The sequence below is a fragment of the Schistosoma haematobium genome, chromosome 6 (genome assembly GCF_000699445.3).
Source record: "Schistosoma haematobium chromosome 6, whole genome shotgun sequence".
In the NCBI taxonomy this organism is placed as follows: domain Eukaryota; kingdom Metazoa; phylum Platyhelminthes; class Trematoda; order Strigeidida; family Schistosomatidae; genus Schistosoma; species Schistosoma haematobium.
The window spans coordinates 558905-576503 of NC_067201.1; the positions used below are offsets into that span (position 1 = coordinate 558905).

The window sequence follows — 17599 nt, forward strand, 5'->3', positions numbered from 1 at the left end:
TGCAGGTACATCCGGCTGACGAGTCCCAAATAGGATGGGACGCGCATCAAACTGGATTCCACTGCCAGCCATTATCCATCTTTGTTTAAAAAGCTTGTGACTTAAGGCTATACCGAGGCAATCCGCACATGATGAACATATGCCAACATGAGACATCAATTGCAGTCCTAAATAGTAATGGGAAGATACAAGTAAAACAACATCAACTGAATATAATACATCTAGAGTTTGAAAATCTAATTAGCTTTGTGCAACCTACACGTATACACATAGAAAAGATAATTTGGCTCAATATTTGTATTGCATTTAATATTTCAATAATTTAGATTACGATACATAAGTTGAGAAAAGAAATAACCGAAGGAACTGATAGATTAATTCCAGAAATCTGTATGTACTGTGGTCCAGTTATAATAGCTAAGCTGATATAATACCTAGAGTTGGAAGGCTGATTCTAATCCGATCTGAGTGGACTCAATCGTTCAGGGTTATAAAAAAGTATTAAAATCTTGTGATAACCATACGGGAATCACTTTGGTGGATATAGTATCTGAAATACTAGCCTCCATAATGATTTGACGCTTATCCGTAACAGCGAAGCGGGAGGAATCTGACTGACTTCAAACTTGCATGTGTTCCCTAATAGATCTAATTGTCGCCTTTCTTCACGTTATGGAATACAGGCATACCAACCGAAAGACAACTATAGTTGTATTTCTTGACCTTAAGGCAATAATAAACTCTACTGATTATCACTATTTGTAGCAATGCTCGTCATCGGAAGAAGTAAATTTACCTTGTACAAATTCTTTAAACGAACACTGTTATTCGATTCACAGGTAATGATGAACTGTTATCAGAACTATCAACACAAAACGGATTTGATTAGTTTTGTTAACTACGCTCCTTTTTAGTGAATTTGTCACAGACGTCCTGCTAGAAATAACACTCTTCACTCTTCAGGACTGATCTGTACCGACGCCTGAACTAATGGGCAGGAGTGAAATAGTTGAGTATTAAGACCCCTTCATATTGGTAGATGCAGCCTACCTGGTCGGAATTCGATCAAATACCACAGTCAGTGGTTAGAGATACTAAATGACATGGTTCAGAACAGTTCACAATGGTGAAGATGCATTCACCTTTTCTCTTTCCAGTTTGTCTTTTCGAACTATATTCTCAATATTCATTCATCTCCATAGCCACTCCCACTATATTATTTCGACCAAATTTGTCATTCCTCTTATCAATTGTAACACGGTGTACTAATATGATATGGCAACTTGGCCCAACACACATCTGTTCAAGGCTCTACTCTGATAATGACTGCACGGCCCCCAAATACCCTGGTACGGTCGAGAGTAGGGAGAGTCAGCTTTGCTTCTCGAAATGCTCTGACATGACCACGCGTATACATCCATTGACAGGAAAATCCTACTCACTGACTTTTCGTAGACTTACTGTTGTTCACGAAATTGAGAAGACGAGAACCAAATGTCCGGCATCTGCTTCAACAGGGTTGGTGGACACGGAGAGTCTACCCATGTGAGTTGAAAAACCCTGATTTCAAATCGATGGTGCACAGGGGCTCCAGAATCCTAAAGAAAGAAATAACGTATGAACCAACTGTGGGTCACCGACTACCATGGGACTGCATATTCTGACGTTACTACATTGTCTAATCGACCAAACCTTTATGTCAAAGGCTCCAGGTGTGGCCACCTGAGTAATATTTCAGCCCTTACATAAATCGAATGATTTATATGGTGCATATCTATACAATGTCTTGTTGTATCAATGTTGATATGTTTAAATAATAATTAATAAACTTACTGAATCAGATCAAATGTAAGAATTCAATTCTATTAGAATAGAAATAAAACAAATATGACATATCAACTGATAGTAACCTATTTCACCTAGTAACAAAACTTATAATTATACAAAAAAATTTTTTCAAATTGAAGGCAAACAAAAATGACAAAGCACACACACGCACACGCACACACAGAGAGAAAGAAAAACAAAACGAATTATTTTTTACACAATAAATAAGATCCATTTGAATGTTTCACCCCTTTTCATTCTTTCTTTCACTCTTCTTATATACAAAAAAACAAAACAAAACAAAACCAACTAAACTATTCATATAAATGCATACAATTATCATTCACAAAAAAAATAAACAATTGAATAGATCAATCAATCGATCTAGCAACAACAACAACAACAACAACAAAACAGCTAAGGTAACACATAACTTGATAAACCGGTAATACAATCATAAACAATAAAAAGGATTGAGTGTGTGTGTGTGTGCCTGTTTGTTTGTGTGTGTGTGTGAGAGAGACAAAGAAGAACAATTGTTGAGAAGAGAATTGACTAGTTAGATAGATAGATAGATATAACAAGAGAAAAGAAAAGAAAAGAAAAGAGAAGGAAGCCAATAAACAGCTGTTTAAAAAAAAAGAAAAAAAAGAGAGAGAAAAGTGAATATAATCGTTTTTATTTTTCTCTTCATTATGAAAGATTAATGAACAACACACAGCATTACATCCATTATAGATAGAAATGAAATTGTAAACTGATTTAATTACAATTATTATGATCATGTTTAATACAAGATTAATAGAATAGAATAATAACCAATGATGACTAGACAATAATTATGTTAATATACATGAAGATACATTCAAGATAGAATTAGATGAAGAATGTTGATGGGAAGCATAAGCTTATGCTTATGCTCCTCATGAAGGTAATATGTGTAAGTATGTCATCATATTTACTTAATCAATGATAATTGTTAGATGTATACAAAAACTCAAGTAATAAAATAATTATATATAACAATAATAATATTTATAATTTAACAGGACTAGTCAAAGATGATGAAGGGAAATTTGATTCTTTTGATACATTGGATGTCATAACTGCTATTGTTGTAGCAGAAGAAGAAGTTGTTGTTGTTGTTGTGGTGGTGGTGGTGGTGGTGGTGATGGTGGTTATTGTATTACTAAGAGACGAAGAATTCGAAATAACAGATAATGATGATGGCGATGAACTTGTTGGAGGATGAGTTATTGAATTAGGTTTTACAGAGATTGCATTCACGTGTTGATGATAACGAGATATCATTTGACTTGCTAATTGACGTTGATTTAATGGTACACTATCTGGTGGTATAAGAACTAACGAACCATTAGGACCAATTTTCACAGGTCTTGCATCTTCAGTAAATAAAGTGTTACATACACGATAAATTTTTCGGACAAGTGTTGATGTCTTATTTGGTGACGTACTAGTAATAGTAATAGTAGGAGGAGGAGGAGTAACAGTAGTAGTATTACTCGAAGTATTCGTTATCGTCATTGATGAAGGTGATTTCGGTGATAATAAGACATTTGAGGATATCTTCCTCTTATTCGATAGTGGAGAAGTAGTTGGATTAAGAACAGATAACCCATTTGAATGATTTATACCCGATGGTGATGTTTTAGGAAAACCAGTACGTAGAATTGCAGGAGAGCGATGTGTGTTTGATCGGAATGTTGAGTGTGATACATGCGGAAATGAATGATTTATCTCACTCCTAGTATTATTCTTATTATTATTCAAACTTGTAGGACTAGTTGGTTTCCCTTGTGTTCCTGATGGTCTAGGCAAAATGGAGACATTTTTACTTGGATCCAACATGAAAGATCGACGAATTTTCGGTATTAAATCTTGACTATTAAAACGTGATATAGGTATTTTCGGAGATCCACTTGCACTGATACGTGATGCAAAAGCTTGATAACTATTTTGATTAATATTTTTCACACTACTAGATCTAGTATCAGTATTCATTGTAACTGTGATTGATTTGGGTGAATTGTTCGATTGTCTGCTTATATTCTGTTCATTAGTTTCACTATCATATTCACTTTCATATGCTTCATCGTTAGTTAAATCTTGTGCACGAAGTTGTTCACGCCTTGAATGTCGTTCAGCACGATCTTTTGATGGATCAGTTCGTAGTGATGCTAAAAGATTTAGACGAGATTCCTGATTATTAATTTTGTTATTCTGATTCATTTTCAATTGTTTTCTATGTTTTTCAGCCTATTAAAAATTCAAATGTTTTAAGCAAGAAAAATGATTAACCGGATAAGAGATAATAATAACGACATTATAGTTTTTCTTTGTTAATAAGATATAATCAATCGAAACTGAGAAGACGATTAGTTTTCAATAGTTGACATCATTAGTCGATTGAAGCTAGACCACCATGAAAAACCTGGAAGCATTGGACGGTGGTTTCGTCCTATTGTAGAACTCCTCAGCAGTGTGCATCCACGACCTCGCTTCGAGAAATTTGAATCCAGGAGCTATCATTATCGCGTGCGAGATAGTAACTCACTGATGACAATGGTGAATATGTCGCTCAACTTCGTAGATTAGTTGAAGTTAGACATTAACTCCTTTGGATGCCAGCTCAGTGGTCTAGTGGTTAAGCACTCGCGCGCGAGATTGTTGGAGAGTCCCATACTAGGATGAAACGGCTGTCCAGTGCTTCCAGTTTTTTCATGGTGGTCTAGTTTCAATTGACTCATGATATCAACTATTGAAATTACTATTATATCTACAAAAAACCCTTCTGAGATTAGTTTTCAAACAAAAACTTAGACTCGTATTTCGTCGATGCAAAATCTGAAAAAACAACAACAGCAACATTCTATCTTCTTCATGAGAATCTAAATGATTATTTGAGTGAAAGCAACTCATCTTATAATTAGGTTCAAACAACGATCCATCTATATCAGTTTAGACAAGAGAATAATAATACCAAATTTAACACAAACGCTATTGTAATATAAAATAAGCATTAACGGAAACACAAACTACTCATGAAAATTTTGTTTGTGTTCATTAACTTTGCATATAATCAGATTACAAAATAGTTACATTGGGTAGATTATAACATATCATTAGATGCCCTGTTAGGGGCGAGAGTGAGGACAGTCAGCTCCCTCTCTCTCTCTCTCAAAATACTCTCACATGGCCACGCGTATACAGCCACTGCCAGGGAAGTCTTACTCACTGACTTCTCATGGTGGTGGTGTTTTTTACGAATTTGAGTGGACGAAGACTGAATGTCCGGCGATTTACCTGGGTTGGTGGACTCGGAGAGTTCACCTAGGGTGGTTGGAAAACCCTCATTCCAAACCAATGATGCACATGGGCTCCAGTATCTTGAGGGAACAAATGGTGTATGAACCAATCGTTGGTCACCGGATACAATAGAGCTGCATCTTCTAACGTTGCTCCACTGCATTGTGGATCAGACCTTCAGGTTGAAGACTCCGAGTGTGGCCCCTTAAGAAAACCACTTGCTGCGATTTTGTGCACCCGGGCCCTGACACAACTCGAACAATTTATGTGGCGCATATCTTTTTGGTACCTCCTTGTACCAATGTTTATATGTTTAAATAAATAAATGTACACTGTCTAATTGAAGTCACATGTTGTAATTAATGATTGAAGATGTTGGATGATATGGCACACAACTGACTACACTAATGTATTCCTATTTATTTTTATACTTTCACTAAAACTTTAGTGTGATTCTCTATTATTGATCCTTCAATCTTGGTTTTTTTTCTTGAATACTGTAGTAGTGTACATGCAGTAGTACATGTTTAAATGTTCACTTAAGTCAATATAATTTTCGTTTCTTTGTTTTGCATTTTGTTAATTTACTCTCTCAATGTGTTGGTGTTAAATGTACCAATTCGGAATGATGCACAATTGTTGACTAACTCCTTAAACATTCATGGAAATGTTCTTATGTATATTTAATAAGTATATATACTTTTAATAAATCAAATGTTGCCTAGAAACCATAATTTGTTTGTGAAGCACAGATTTTATGCACTGAGAGCTAATGATACTACCCGACTGCCTCAGTCAGGTTACAACGTAGGACCAGGCACATATATGAATCGGTCCAAGTTGCCATACCTCATTAACACAACAAGATGAACAACAGATTCATAAAAGTAGTTAATTCAGAGGAGGTAATATATAAAAGAAAGATTGCAATAAGGATATAGTACAGGAAGAAAGAATTAGTTCATAGAAAGAAAAATATGATGTGATTTTAATTTCTTAATTTAAGACAAGACAGAGAGTGTATACACCTATGCCACTGTGATCGATCGATTCTGAGCCATGTCACCAAGATTCTCCAACCATTGATTACGATAGTCGCGCGGATCCCAACCAAGTAGTCTGCATCTACCAACATGGCTCAGATTAGAAGTTAGTGACTTCAAGCACTGATGCCACGTTTTGGTTTGGACGCCCCCAACTTTCTTCCAACCATCCCGAACACCGGTTAGCATTGCACATCATGGTAATCGGTGTTCAGACATACCCAACACGTGACCCAACCATCTCAGTCGATGAAAATTCACAACCTCATCAACTGATTAACCACCATTCCCTAATACCCTGCGTCTAACCTCACTATTACTTACCCAGTGATCCCAGCAGACGCCAGCAATATTTCTAAGAGATCTGTGGCCAAATACTAGCAACCTATGAGTGTCTTCTACCCTTAATGGTCATGTTTCGCTGCCGTAAATTAAAACAGAACGGACTGCCGCGCAGTATACTCGTCCCTCAATTGACAGACGAATATCTGGCCTTTGCCATAGGTGACGTGAGTTGGCAAAAGCCAGGCGACCTTGTCGAATCCGTGCTGAGATTTCGTCAGACACAAACCCGACTGCATAAATCGAAGTAGATAAAGTTCAAAATTAACATCTGGAAATCAATGTTAACACTAAAAATTCAAGTAACCCTCAGTGTAAAACATTTCACGAACTTGAATTTTTGACCACTTCCTACTTACTAAAACTTGATCATATGACATAATGGAGCCTAACGTTTGATTACAGAATTGTTTTCTAACATCATCCAAATTAGAATTCTATTACTTACTTCATTCGCTTCCCATTGTTCAACATCTTTACGTAATCGTAATCGAGCTAATCGTTGAGCATCAACACGTTCATTTTCTCGATTCAATACAGATTTATATAATTGTTCTAAATTTTCAATAAGACTTTTTAATGATCCAATCGCATTACGTAACCGTACAGTTTTCTTAATTTTTAACAAACATAATATAGAAAAGAATAACAGAGTTGTAATTAGTAGGTGCATAAGTATGAAGTTAAATGAAACTTTAGTTGAAAATTCAATGCAATCTAATAGTAACGACTTGTAACATCATTACCTGAAAATCTTACTGAATAAATAACCTGTTACAGGTATGAGGGCGGTTATCACTGCCCGGTTGTCCACACCATGAAAAAGAAATTGGGTTAGGGGTGATCTTAGTGACCTGAGAGCATGACTGCAGTGCCAAAGGGACAACTGCTTGAGACCGGCCACGCACAACCTTTTTGTGAGTAGTTTTCATGTTAGCTCCGTAATTGTTGAGACCTTACCGCCAGGGACGGATATCCGTGCGATAAGGCGAAGTGTGCACTTTCAGGCTCGACCTTTCCTAACCCCATTCCTCCTTGTGGGAGGGCAGCATCGCTATTACGCTGGTTTCCCGAGGGAAACACCTTATTGCCGTCACGTCTCTGTACAATCAGCAGTACGACTTCGCCCTCAGACATTGTGTTTGCTGCTTTTAGCCTTACCGCTCTTCAACCGACCTGTCTGGCATGGTAAGACCTTGATGAACGATTGTTCCATCCAGTATAGCTCGATTGGTGCATCACGATAGGCAAGCCCGACCACTACGTCAAGGAAGCAGAAACGGTCGAGAATAAATAACCTTAAAATATAGAACAATCTGATCCACATCATTCTAAAACATACTAACAATTGGTTAGTGATTATTTCAATGGTCAAATGTGAATATATTCACGGAGTGATTAAAGAAAAGTATACAAACTATCTCCTGTTTGTAAGTTGTATTCTCCACCGATGAATTTCATTTGGGGTAGCAGTGAAAATTTGGAAGCACCAAACAAGTAGTTCATCCCACTACAAAACGTTTCATCAGTGAAAACCCAAGACATCAACAAGAATTGAATGTAAGACCTCGAATATCTGCAACGAACACCTAACCTTTAGAATAACATTTCATATTTCAAAGATAGTAATTTAAACTTTTGTCAAGTTGTGAAATAACGTGACGATCATCTGAATGAAGCCACTAATAAAGCTGATGATCTATTATAATTTAGTTTATCTAATTAACTTTTAAATGATAACTCGTAGATCAACGGAATCAAATTGTATTTCATTAGATTTAAATTAGAAGGGAAAAAATGACTAGGTAAAGACTCAGAGAATTTGATAAACAAAACAGAACAATTCACAAGTGTAAATGCATTGCATGTAATAATAACAATTTATAAATAATGAAATCATTAGCTTAATAGTAATGATAATAATAACAGTAATAGGTCAGTCAGTCAGTCAGTAACAACGTAGAACTTCGTACGTACGTACATCAGTTCGAGTTGCCACACCACATTAGCACAGAGAACCACTTGTCGATTCAAATCCCGTAGTGGTAGAGGTAATAAGAGTATAAGCAGTAATCCAGTGAAAGAAATTTGGAAAGAGGAAAAAAGGGACATGAAGAATTCAGAAGATTAGAATTTGGGAGAACACAAAGAGTGGATGCACCTGCGCCATTGCAAACGATTTTGAGCCATGTCATTTAGGGTCTCTAACCATCGGTTGCTGTCATCTCGCGGTCCCCAATCAGGTAGTCCACACCTACCAACATGACTCAGTTCACTTGTCAGTGACTTCATGGACTTCTGCCATGTTTTGGTTTGGCCGCCCCTAGCTTTCTTCCAATCCACTCCTATACGACTGAACATAGCACGTCGAGGCAGTCGGTCGTTGGGCATACGTAACACGTGTCCCAGCCATCTCAACTGATAAAGTTTCACTAATTCATCAATTGATTTGCCATCCTTACCTAGTACCCGTTTCCTAACAACTGTGTTACTTACTCGATGGTCCCATGATATACGAGCAATGTTTCGAAGACACCTATGATCAAATACTAGTAACCTACGGATATCCTCTACTCTTACCGGCCATGTTTCACTGCCATAAAGTAGGACGGAACGAACTGCTGCGCAGTAAACACGTCCTTTGGTTGATAGACGGATATCTCGCCTACGCCATAAATGACGCAAGTTGGCAAAAGCTAGTCGAGCCTTCTGTATCCGTGTTGAGATTTCGTCACACACCAGACCACAAGGGCTGATCAGACTTCCAAGATAAGTGAAGCGGTCGACACACTCAACTACTTCACTCCCTATCACTAGTTCGGGTGTCGATGTAATAGGAGGGAGCCAAATTCGTTTTATCCCAATTAATTGAAATCAGATATTAATAAAAATGAATGTAGAACCTGACACCCAAGTTTTTCATATCATACCAGTGTAGTGAACGTGAACACAAGTGGGGATGATTGAATACCTAAGTAAAATCTAAGAACCATACTGTAAATAAATCGTTTGCAAAATGTCAATCAATTGTCTCAGAATTCATTGTTCTTTCGTTTCCATGTCAATCATTCTCTATTCTCGTTGTCTTTTCTTGGATCTTCTTAACTTTTTTGCTACCAGGCACTCCACTTTCAATTGGCGATATATACTACTTATATCTATCGATATCAATAGCACATACCACATCATAACTCTGTAAATTATATATTTACCTCACAGAACATAAATATTACTGATCAATCACTTACCTGATTTGTAAGATTGTCATTTTGTTCCGGGAATGTTTGTTTTTTCTTAACAACAGATTGATTATTGATAATGTTATCATCATTATCATCATCATCATCTTCTTGTATTGGATTGTCACAATCAGAATTTAAATCTAATTCATCAATACATTGTTTCTTGTTTAATTTCTCTTCATTAGTATATAATATTTGTCGTAGAATTAATAATAATTGATTTAATTCTTGTGAATCTTTGGCAATTAAAGTGAATAATTCACAAGATGGTTCCTATAAAGAAGACAAAATAAAGATAATAAGTAGTATATTGCACTTTCATTTAAAAAAAAGCAGAAATGTATCAACCAAAAAAAGAAGAACTGATATATAATCAAGTCAATTAATTAGAATTGAAATATTACAATCATATTCTGGTTTATATATAAAACAGTAAGTAAGAGTATGATGTTTAATTTCTATTTCATTCAGAAATACAAGTGTGAATAGTGTTGTGACTTTAAGGCTGGTTTATAATAACACGTGATTTACTTGCCAATTGAAATACGATTTAATACTGTACCAAACCAATGACGTTCCACTGGTATGCACAGCCTAGAGTCCTTATTGATATTTTGTTCGCCTAACCCTTCTAGTTGAGTTCAGAACGTCAATAACAGTTTCCGCTATGCGAATCATTTATTTCAGACATACTTGGTTTATATACCAGCCAAACAGGCGTCATCACACTATACAATAGGAAATAACATTTATACAAGATCAGACCAAAAGGTAGTTGTGAACGTGGGAGACTGTAATCAATAAACTGAACATAACTTAAGAACAGTAAATCATATAATAATAATCTATAGATCTGAATGAAGTTTATCATAAGAGGAATATAGATATACATAATCTGGTTACTGAATAGTTATAAAATAGGAATATATATACAATATTATCTCATTAATAGATCTCAGAAGTTACCAGTAATTCAACCTTCACTAGGGTATAACAAATAGGCTACCGCCTTATTTAGGTATGTGGTGGTGCATGTGTATTGTTATGTCTTTAGTTATACGAATATCGCAAAATACGATTGCCAATTTAGATCAGCTAACTTATACGACTAAGCTAATGACTCATACATCAGTACGAGCAACATAGAGTTCCGATTGATCATTTTTTCACCTAGTTCTACCTGTTAAGTCCAGAACACCGATTTCAACCTCTGCGATATAAATCATATATTGCAAAACATACTTGGTTTATATAGAAAGCAAGATTAGACCACGTTACACCATAAAATAGGAAGTAACATCTGTACACGATCAAGTTAAAAGTGGCTACGATTATGAGAAATTGTTACTAATATATTGGGAATCGTATGATGATAGTCCACAGATCAAATAAAAGCTTTTAGTGAAAGGAATAATGAATAAGTAAATAATATAGTTACTTAGTAGTCATACAATAAGAATATATGTATATACATTAATCCATAAGAAATTCCTAACGGTATTGGGCGGAAACCTGGAGAACTACGAAAGCCATCATCCAGAAGATACAGGTGTTTATTAACAGCTGTTTACGCAAAATACTTCGGATCCGTTGGCCAGACACTATCAGCAACAACCTACTGTGGGATAGAACAAACCAGATCCCAGTGGAGGAAGAAATCAGGAAGAAGCGCTGGAAGCGGATAGGACACACACATTGAGGAAATCACCCAACTGCGTCACAAGACAAGCCCTCACATGGAATCCTCAAGGCCAAAGGAAAAGAGGAAGACCAAAGAACACATTACATCGGGAAATGGAGATAGGCATGAGAAAAATGAACAAGAATTGGATGGAACTAGAAAAGAAAGCCCAGGACAGAGTGGGATGAAGAATGCTGGTCGGCAACCTTTGCTCCATTAGGAGTAACAGACGTAAGTAAGTAAGTAATTCCTAACGGTTACCATTCATTTATTCTCGTCCGAATATAACAGGTACAGCATTATAATCAATGACAAAAATTTAAATAATCATGAACTGGATCATTAAATGACTTTCAAAACAATCATAAATACTTACAGTTGAAAGATTTTCTTCAACTTTTGTTAAATTCTCATCACAATTATCTTCATTTGAAATTTTCTTACATAATTGATCAGAATGAGTGAATTGTTTATCGGAAATTGTTTGATTAGATTTAAGTTCAGATTGTTCTGTCACCATCTCATCAAAAGTTACATGTTTTTGATCTTCGGGTAACTGAAATCACATACATATATATACAGATGTATACACAAATTGTATTATCATTATAAAACGTGATTAGGTAAGAAAATCTCAATTCGATCATTCCATCATAATAAATCATTTAGTGATTGAAATAGTAGAGTATAATGAAGATAACACTAGAATTTATTTATTTACTTATTTATTTGAACACATGAATATTGGTACAAGAGAGCGCCAATATATATGCGCCACACAAAACAATGAGAATTCGAAGAGAAATAGAAAAAAAAGAGAACAATAACGAAGAGATTGGTGTAAGGTAGTGTGGTAGCAATGAGGGAACGCAAAGGTACAATCGGAAGAAATCTTTCAGGTAAGGGAGACATAACCACTTTTTATGAAGAAAGTAAAAGAAGATTACAGCAGGATCAACACTGGCTTCTATTCTGAGCCATATCTGATAACGTCTCTAGCCACTGTGTTGCACCATCTCTCAGACCTCAACCAGGGAGTCGTGAAGGACCAACAGAAGCCAGTCCTTTGCAGCTTTCTTTCATACCACGACACCATGTCATGCACTGACCACCTCTCCGCTTCTTCCAACCAGTCCCACAGTCGGCGAATAATGCATGACGTGGAATTCTCTGGGACGACATTCGGAGAACATGTCCAAGCCACCGAAGTCGGTGTTTCAAGATGGTGACACCAATTGAATTATCATCTCTGTGCCCGAATGCCCTGGTACGGCCGAGAGTGGGGAGAGACCGCTCTCCCTCTCGAAATACTCTCACACGGCCGCGCGTATACAGCCTCTGCCAGGAAAGTCCTACTCATTGCCTTCTCGTGGCGGGGGTGTTGTTTACGAAATTGAGAGGACGAAAAGCGAATGTCCGGCGCTTTAACTGGATCACAAATCAATGGTGTACATGGGCTCCAGTATCCTGCGGGGACAAATGGCGTATGAACCAATCGTTGGTCACCGGCTACCATGGAACTGCATCTGCTTATGATGCTCCACTGCCTTGTGGGTTAGACCTTTAGGTCAAAGGCTCGGGGAGTGGCCCCCTAAGATAACCACCTGCTTCGGTTCGGGCACCCGCGCAGTATCACAGGCCACACACAAATTGATGAACTCTCTATGCCTATGGAAATTAACACCAGAATAACTATACTTTAACAAACTAGTTCATCCCGAAATTTTAGAAATGTAAATTTAAATACCAGGTGAAAATAACAGATAGAATTCATTTAAATATGTTGTAAAATGTATAATGTTGTTTACAATTATGCGATATCTTTACATACCCTTGCACGAGCATTCCATGTACCTAAATTAATGCTTGCTCTGATTGTCAAAAACAGGATCAGCCTCGTGACTTCCGAAAGAACTCGGTTTTCATCATGAGACGTCATAACTCTTCTAAATGAAAACCTTCTAACTACTAGGGCAAAGTTGAAATGGTTTTAATTGTTTTTTCTGACTAGCGTTTTTTTAGTGAGTTAGTGTTTTACGGCATGAAGTTGCTAACCCCATGTTCAACCCTCCTCCTTTATCCAGGCTTGGAATCGGCAGTAGCCCCAGAGGGGCTCCAGGCGGAGTTTTATATACCCTTACATTGCTGTATTGATGTGGTCGTCGTGCTCGCATTTTGTGATGACCCAGTGAATCAGATAAATTGGTTTTTGAGAGCCGTGAAGTGAAAATCATTAACTTAAGATAAGAGACTGAAGCCCCACTGCCAACGGTACTAGACTATGATGACAATACATGTTGAGGAGACCCAGAATATTCTTTGGAAAAGCCCAGAAATGTCCTGAAAATACTTGTGAGCATTTTATCCAGTCAGCATTGAACAGAGGTTTCTTAGAAACATCTAGAAAGTAGAGAGTCATGTGTCACATTCCCAAATGGATGATTACCTATCCTGCTACTATGTCTATTAAGGTCCCAAAACCTTCCAGAAGTCAAAGGCCATCTGAAATGCCATAAATAACGTCGATTTTCTGTACATAAACTAGTCTTGGAGTAATGCGCTCTTTTCGTTTACATTTAGCCTGGAGTTATTAGAAGAACTTAGGAAAGCGACTCAAGCGATATCAAAAGATTTATCAATAAGGTGTTTCTCTCAGGAATCCAGCACCTCCAACGATGCTGCATTCCCACAATGAAAGGAAAAGATTTTAAAAAATCAACCATAAAAGTATCACACCTGATCCAACCCTCCAGGATTTCTGACATTGGTGGATAAGTTTCCCAAGGTGAAAACTGAAATACTAAGAGCTATTCAAAAAGATTATCTGTGACCAATTACAAGAAAAATAATCCCTCAGGCTCTGAATTCAAGCGCTTAGGTTGACACGAGCACTACGAACCCAGTTTCCTATTCAGATATGTCGAAAGGACAAGGTCTATATTTCACCAAAAGCCCAAACAGTACGAAAGTGATTGAGTCACATCCCATTGTGTCTATCAATTTACATGCATGTGCAGAAACCCGTACATAGGGAGGTTCAATCATGATTTGCAATTAAGGGTGGATGAAAACATACGAAAATGGTCGCAGAAACAAATAGATTCTAATGGTCAAAGAAGATCACAGGATAGACAGACATCATCCTCTATTGCGAAACATTTGATTGAGACTGGTCATAAGGTTGACATCAAGTCAGCACTTGTAGTGTTATACAAAAGCCTTCAAGGACGTATACTAAGGTTTATTGAAGCCTTGGCTATACGGGAATTGAAACTCCCTTTATGTGTTCAAAAAGAATTTGTGCTTACACTTAACCTACCCTGGTATTACTGATTTATTAACCAGAGTGGTAATCACATTTGTTTTTGTGTACTTTATGATTTTTCCTTTGTTATGACTTACCCTTAACCTGTCTAGTTGACCTTTTAATTTTTCATATATAAATGTTCTTAACAAGTATATTAGGTGTGATCAGACTGTTCGAAATGTATTGCGCAAATCTATCATCACATAATTCTGATAAACTTCGTCTTCTTATTGCATTATCGAAATATATCAAAAACAAGTGTCGTTGTACGATGTGGGAAAGTGGGAAATTACAGTTCGTTAATATAACTTCAGATCACCTAGTTTATAGTTAAACAATCACCGGTTTAGTTTATTCAATAATATAACTCACTGAAAGCAACACAGTTTCATGTCACATTTGCAACGGCTAATGATACTACTTTGAGTAGTATAAAACAAACTCTATCAATTAATATACCTAATCCATCCGTAATTTAAGATAGTAAAAGTTATGTAAAACCGGTTGAAATGTTATCATCTATTATACATATCACAATATCCAAAAAAGAGGAACTAAATAAATATAACAAAAAACAACAAATATTACAGATCTTACCGATGAAGACGTTCCATTGGAGTTAATAGAACAATCTACAGGTGTTGTGTTCTTGGACAACTCACTTAATCTAGTTGATCTACGTCTTGGAATAAAAGATTCATCTATACATTTATCACGGGAAACCAACTTTTCATCTACTTCTGCAACGCTGTCTGTAGTTCCAACAGTTCGACTGATATTATCACCATCTTCTACATAATCATCTGATTCATAGTGGCTGACTGAAGGTGAACGAATATCATTTGGGTTTTGATCAGCTGAATGTGACTCAGTATCGTCATCATCATCACCATCATCATCATCGTCATCATTTGTATGTACAATACTTTTATTTCGACGAGAACTGTACTTTGAACAAAAACGTAAGCCACCAACGGCTGAAATAAAATGAATAGCAGTATAGGGTTGTGAAGATTGTTGAGTTTTAATCGAAATCATGAACCAATTGATGTTAAGCCACCAATCTATCAAGGTTTACAATGAGTCTATAATTGCTCAGTTCATGATCTCAATTAAAATGAATATTTCAAAAATAAGGATTTCGATGAAAAGGATGAGTATGATAGAAACTTAACAACAATTCGACAGGAACATTGATGTCCTCAAGATTACGCAAATAATTTTGCTGTTAACTACCAATTACCACAAAGCTTTAGTCTATGGATCATTGTCAATGTCTCACAACAGGAATAATGTCCAGTTGTCCTAGCTGTATAGATAACCTACACGAAGTAGGCGGTGATAGTGTTGTTCAGAATGACTATGAAAGCTTCGCAATTCAACTATATAGCTCGGTGAACACAACACCATCAACAAATATTCAGGTCGTATTGTACAACTCAAACAGAAAGAGTGATAGATCTCTTGAACTAAATAAGTTCATAGCCAGCAGAGGACTTACTGAACTCCCATTTCCCAACACAGGGGGTAAACTAATCCCCCACTCCAAAAGACGGATAGCTATTACATGGATTCACTTATTGAGGTTAAGTACTGAAGAGATCCTAAATCAAAACAGCGAATGAAGCGAAACAACTTTCAAATTCAGTGTCGGGAATACAGACAGACAACATTAAAAGCTATTAACACATGATCAGCACAAAAGCCATGGTAACAGCACGTGAGAAATCCTTTAAAAAATGTTTGACTGCTCGTATGATTACTTAATATTGAAATCATTCAGAAAATCCAAAAAATGTACTCGATGAATACAGGAAATCCGACATAATCTCCATTTGAAGCGAATGCTGTTAGCAATCTCAACAAAAAGGTACTTAAGCCTGTATAATCATTTCTTTGACATTCAAGCGTTTATTGTTTTATTTCTGAAGGCATAATAGGCTTCCTTACTTTTGATTTACAAAAATAAACAGTATTATAAACTAGATTGGGAATTTAAAATAATAATTCTATAGAGTTGTCAGTGTGTACAGCAATGTTCTGATGATTGGTAATTAAAACCCTGGATTATCAAATTGGTTACGACCGGATTTTTCCAAAACTTGGAAACTTTTGAACTATTTTCCGGATTATTATTATTATTATTTAAATTTCGATTCTATGCTTAGTAACTAAATTTATTATCGGTGATAGTAGTAATAATATAACCTTAGCTGAAAACGTCCCTTTGAGATCAAGGTTGAAGATAAGGAGAACGGTTTGGGAATAGACAGTTCGACAGAAGTGTAGTTTATGTTGGCCCAAGGTTAGTTATCCAGGTCAGAATGTATAACTGTTCAATTACAGAACGCTACGCTATAGACGGAATAGTAGACGTGTTACAAAAAATTTTGATCGCAATTCTGATAGGCGAATTCAGTATATGACAACGATTAGCGTCTTAAGACATAACAAAACCAGATAGGAACAAAAATCATACGAATGGGAGACACAACCAAAACAAAGAAGTAAACAATGACAAATTTAAGGTCAATAAGAACTAATCAACATCGAGGTGTACAGAACAAGCTGTGAAACACATATGGAGAAATTCGAACACTTCACTTCTATCTGAAGTTTTTCCTGGTGATGTCGTTCAGAAGAACGATGAAAGCTCCACGACCAAACCATCCAGCTCAGAGAACAAAACTCCATCAAAACATAACAAAACTAGTTGCACTTCACCATCAAGTGATTTAATCTTTTACTGAACTACACACTAAATAACCAGCGATTCCAAGGAGACATAAATCCGCTTACGTTACATAGTTAATAGTTATTTTGATAAGTT

The 17599-nt window shown here is 36.4% G+C and overlaps 1 protein-coding gene across 2 annotated transcripts in view; it reads right to left on the reverse strand.

The window, feature by feature from the left end:
- Window positions 1–2862: 2862 nt before the first annotated feature.
- MS3_00008258 (uncharacterized protein) overlaps window positions 2863–17599 on the reverse strand; it is a gene marked incomplete at its 3' end in the record, with an annotated part of 39219 nt that continues 24482 nt past the window's right edge. The window contains exons 9-13 of one of the 2 annotated variants that reach the window (XM_035732825.2): window positions 15367–15746; window positions 11839–12018; window positions 9788–10054; window positions 6988–7152; window positions 2863–4104 (exon numbers count right to left, since the gene is read on the reverse strand). In XM_035732825.2, the coding sequence (XP_035585824.1) occupies window positions 2863–4104; window positions 6988–7152; window positions 9788–10054; window positions 11839–12018; window positions 15367–15746 (2234 nt within the window). Of the gene's footprint in view, window positions 4105–6987; window positions 7153–9787; window positions 10055–11838; window positions 12019–12711; window positions 15747–17599 lie in introns of those variants that run through there. The other variant, XM_051216612.1, reaches the window with a different exon arrangement.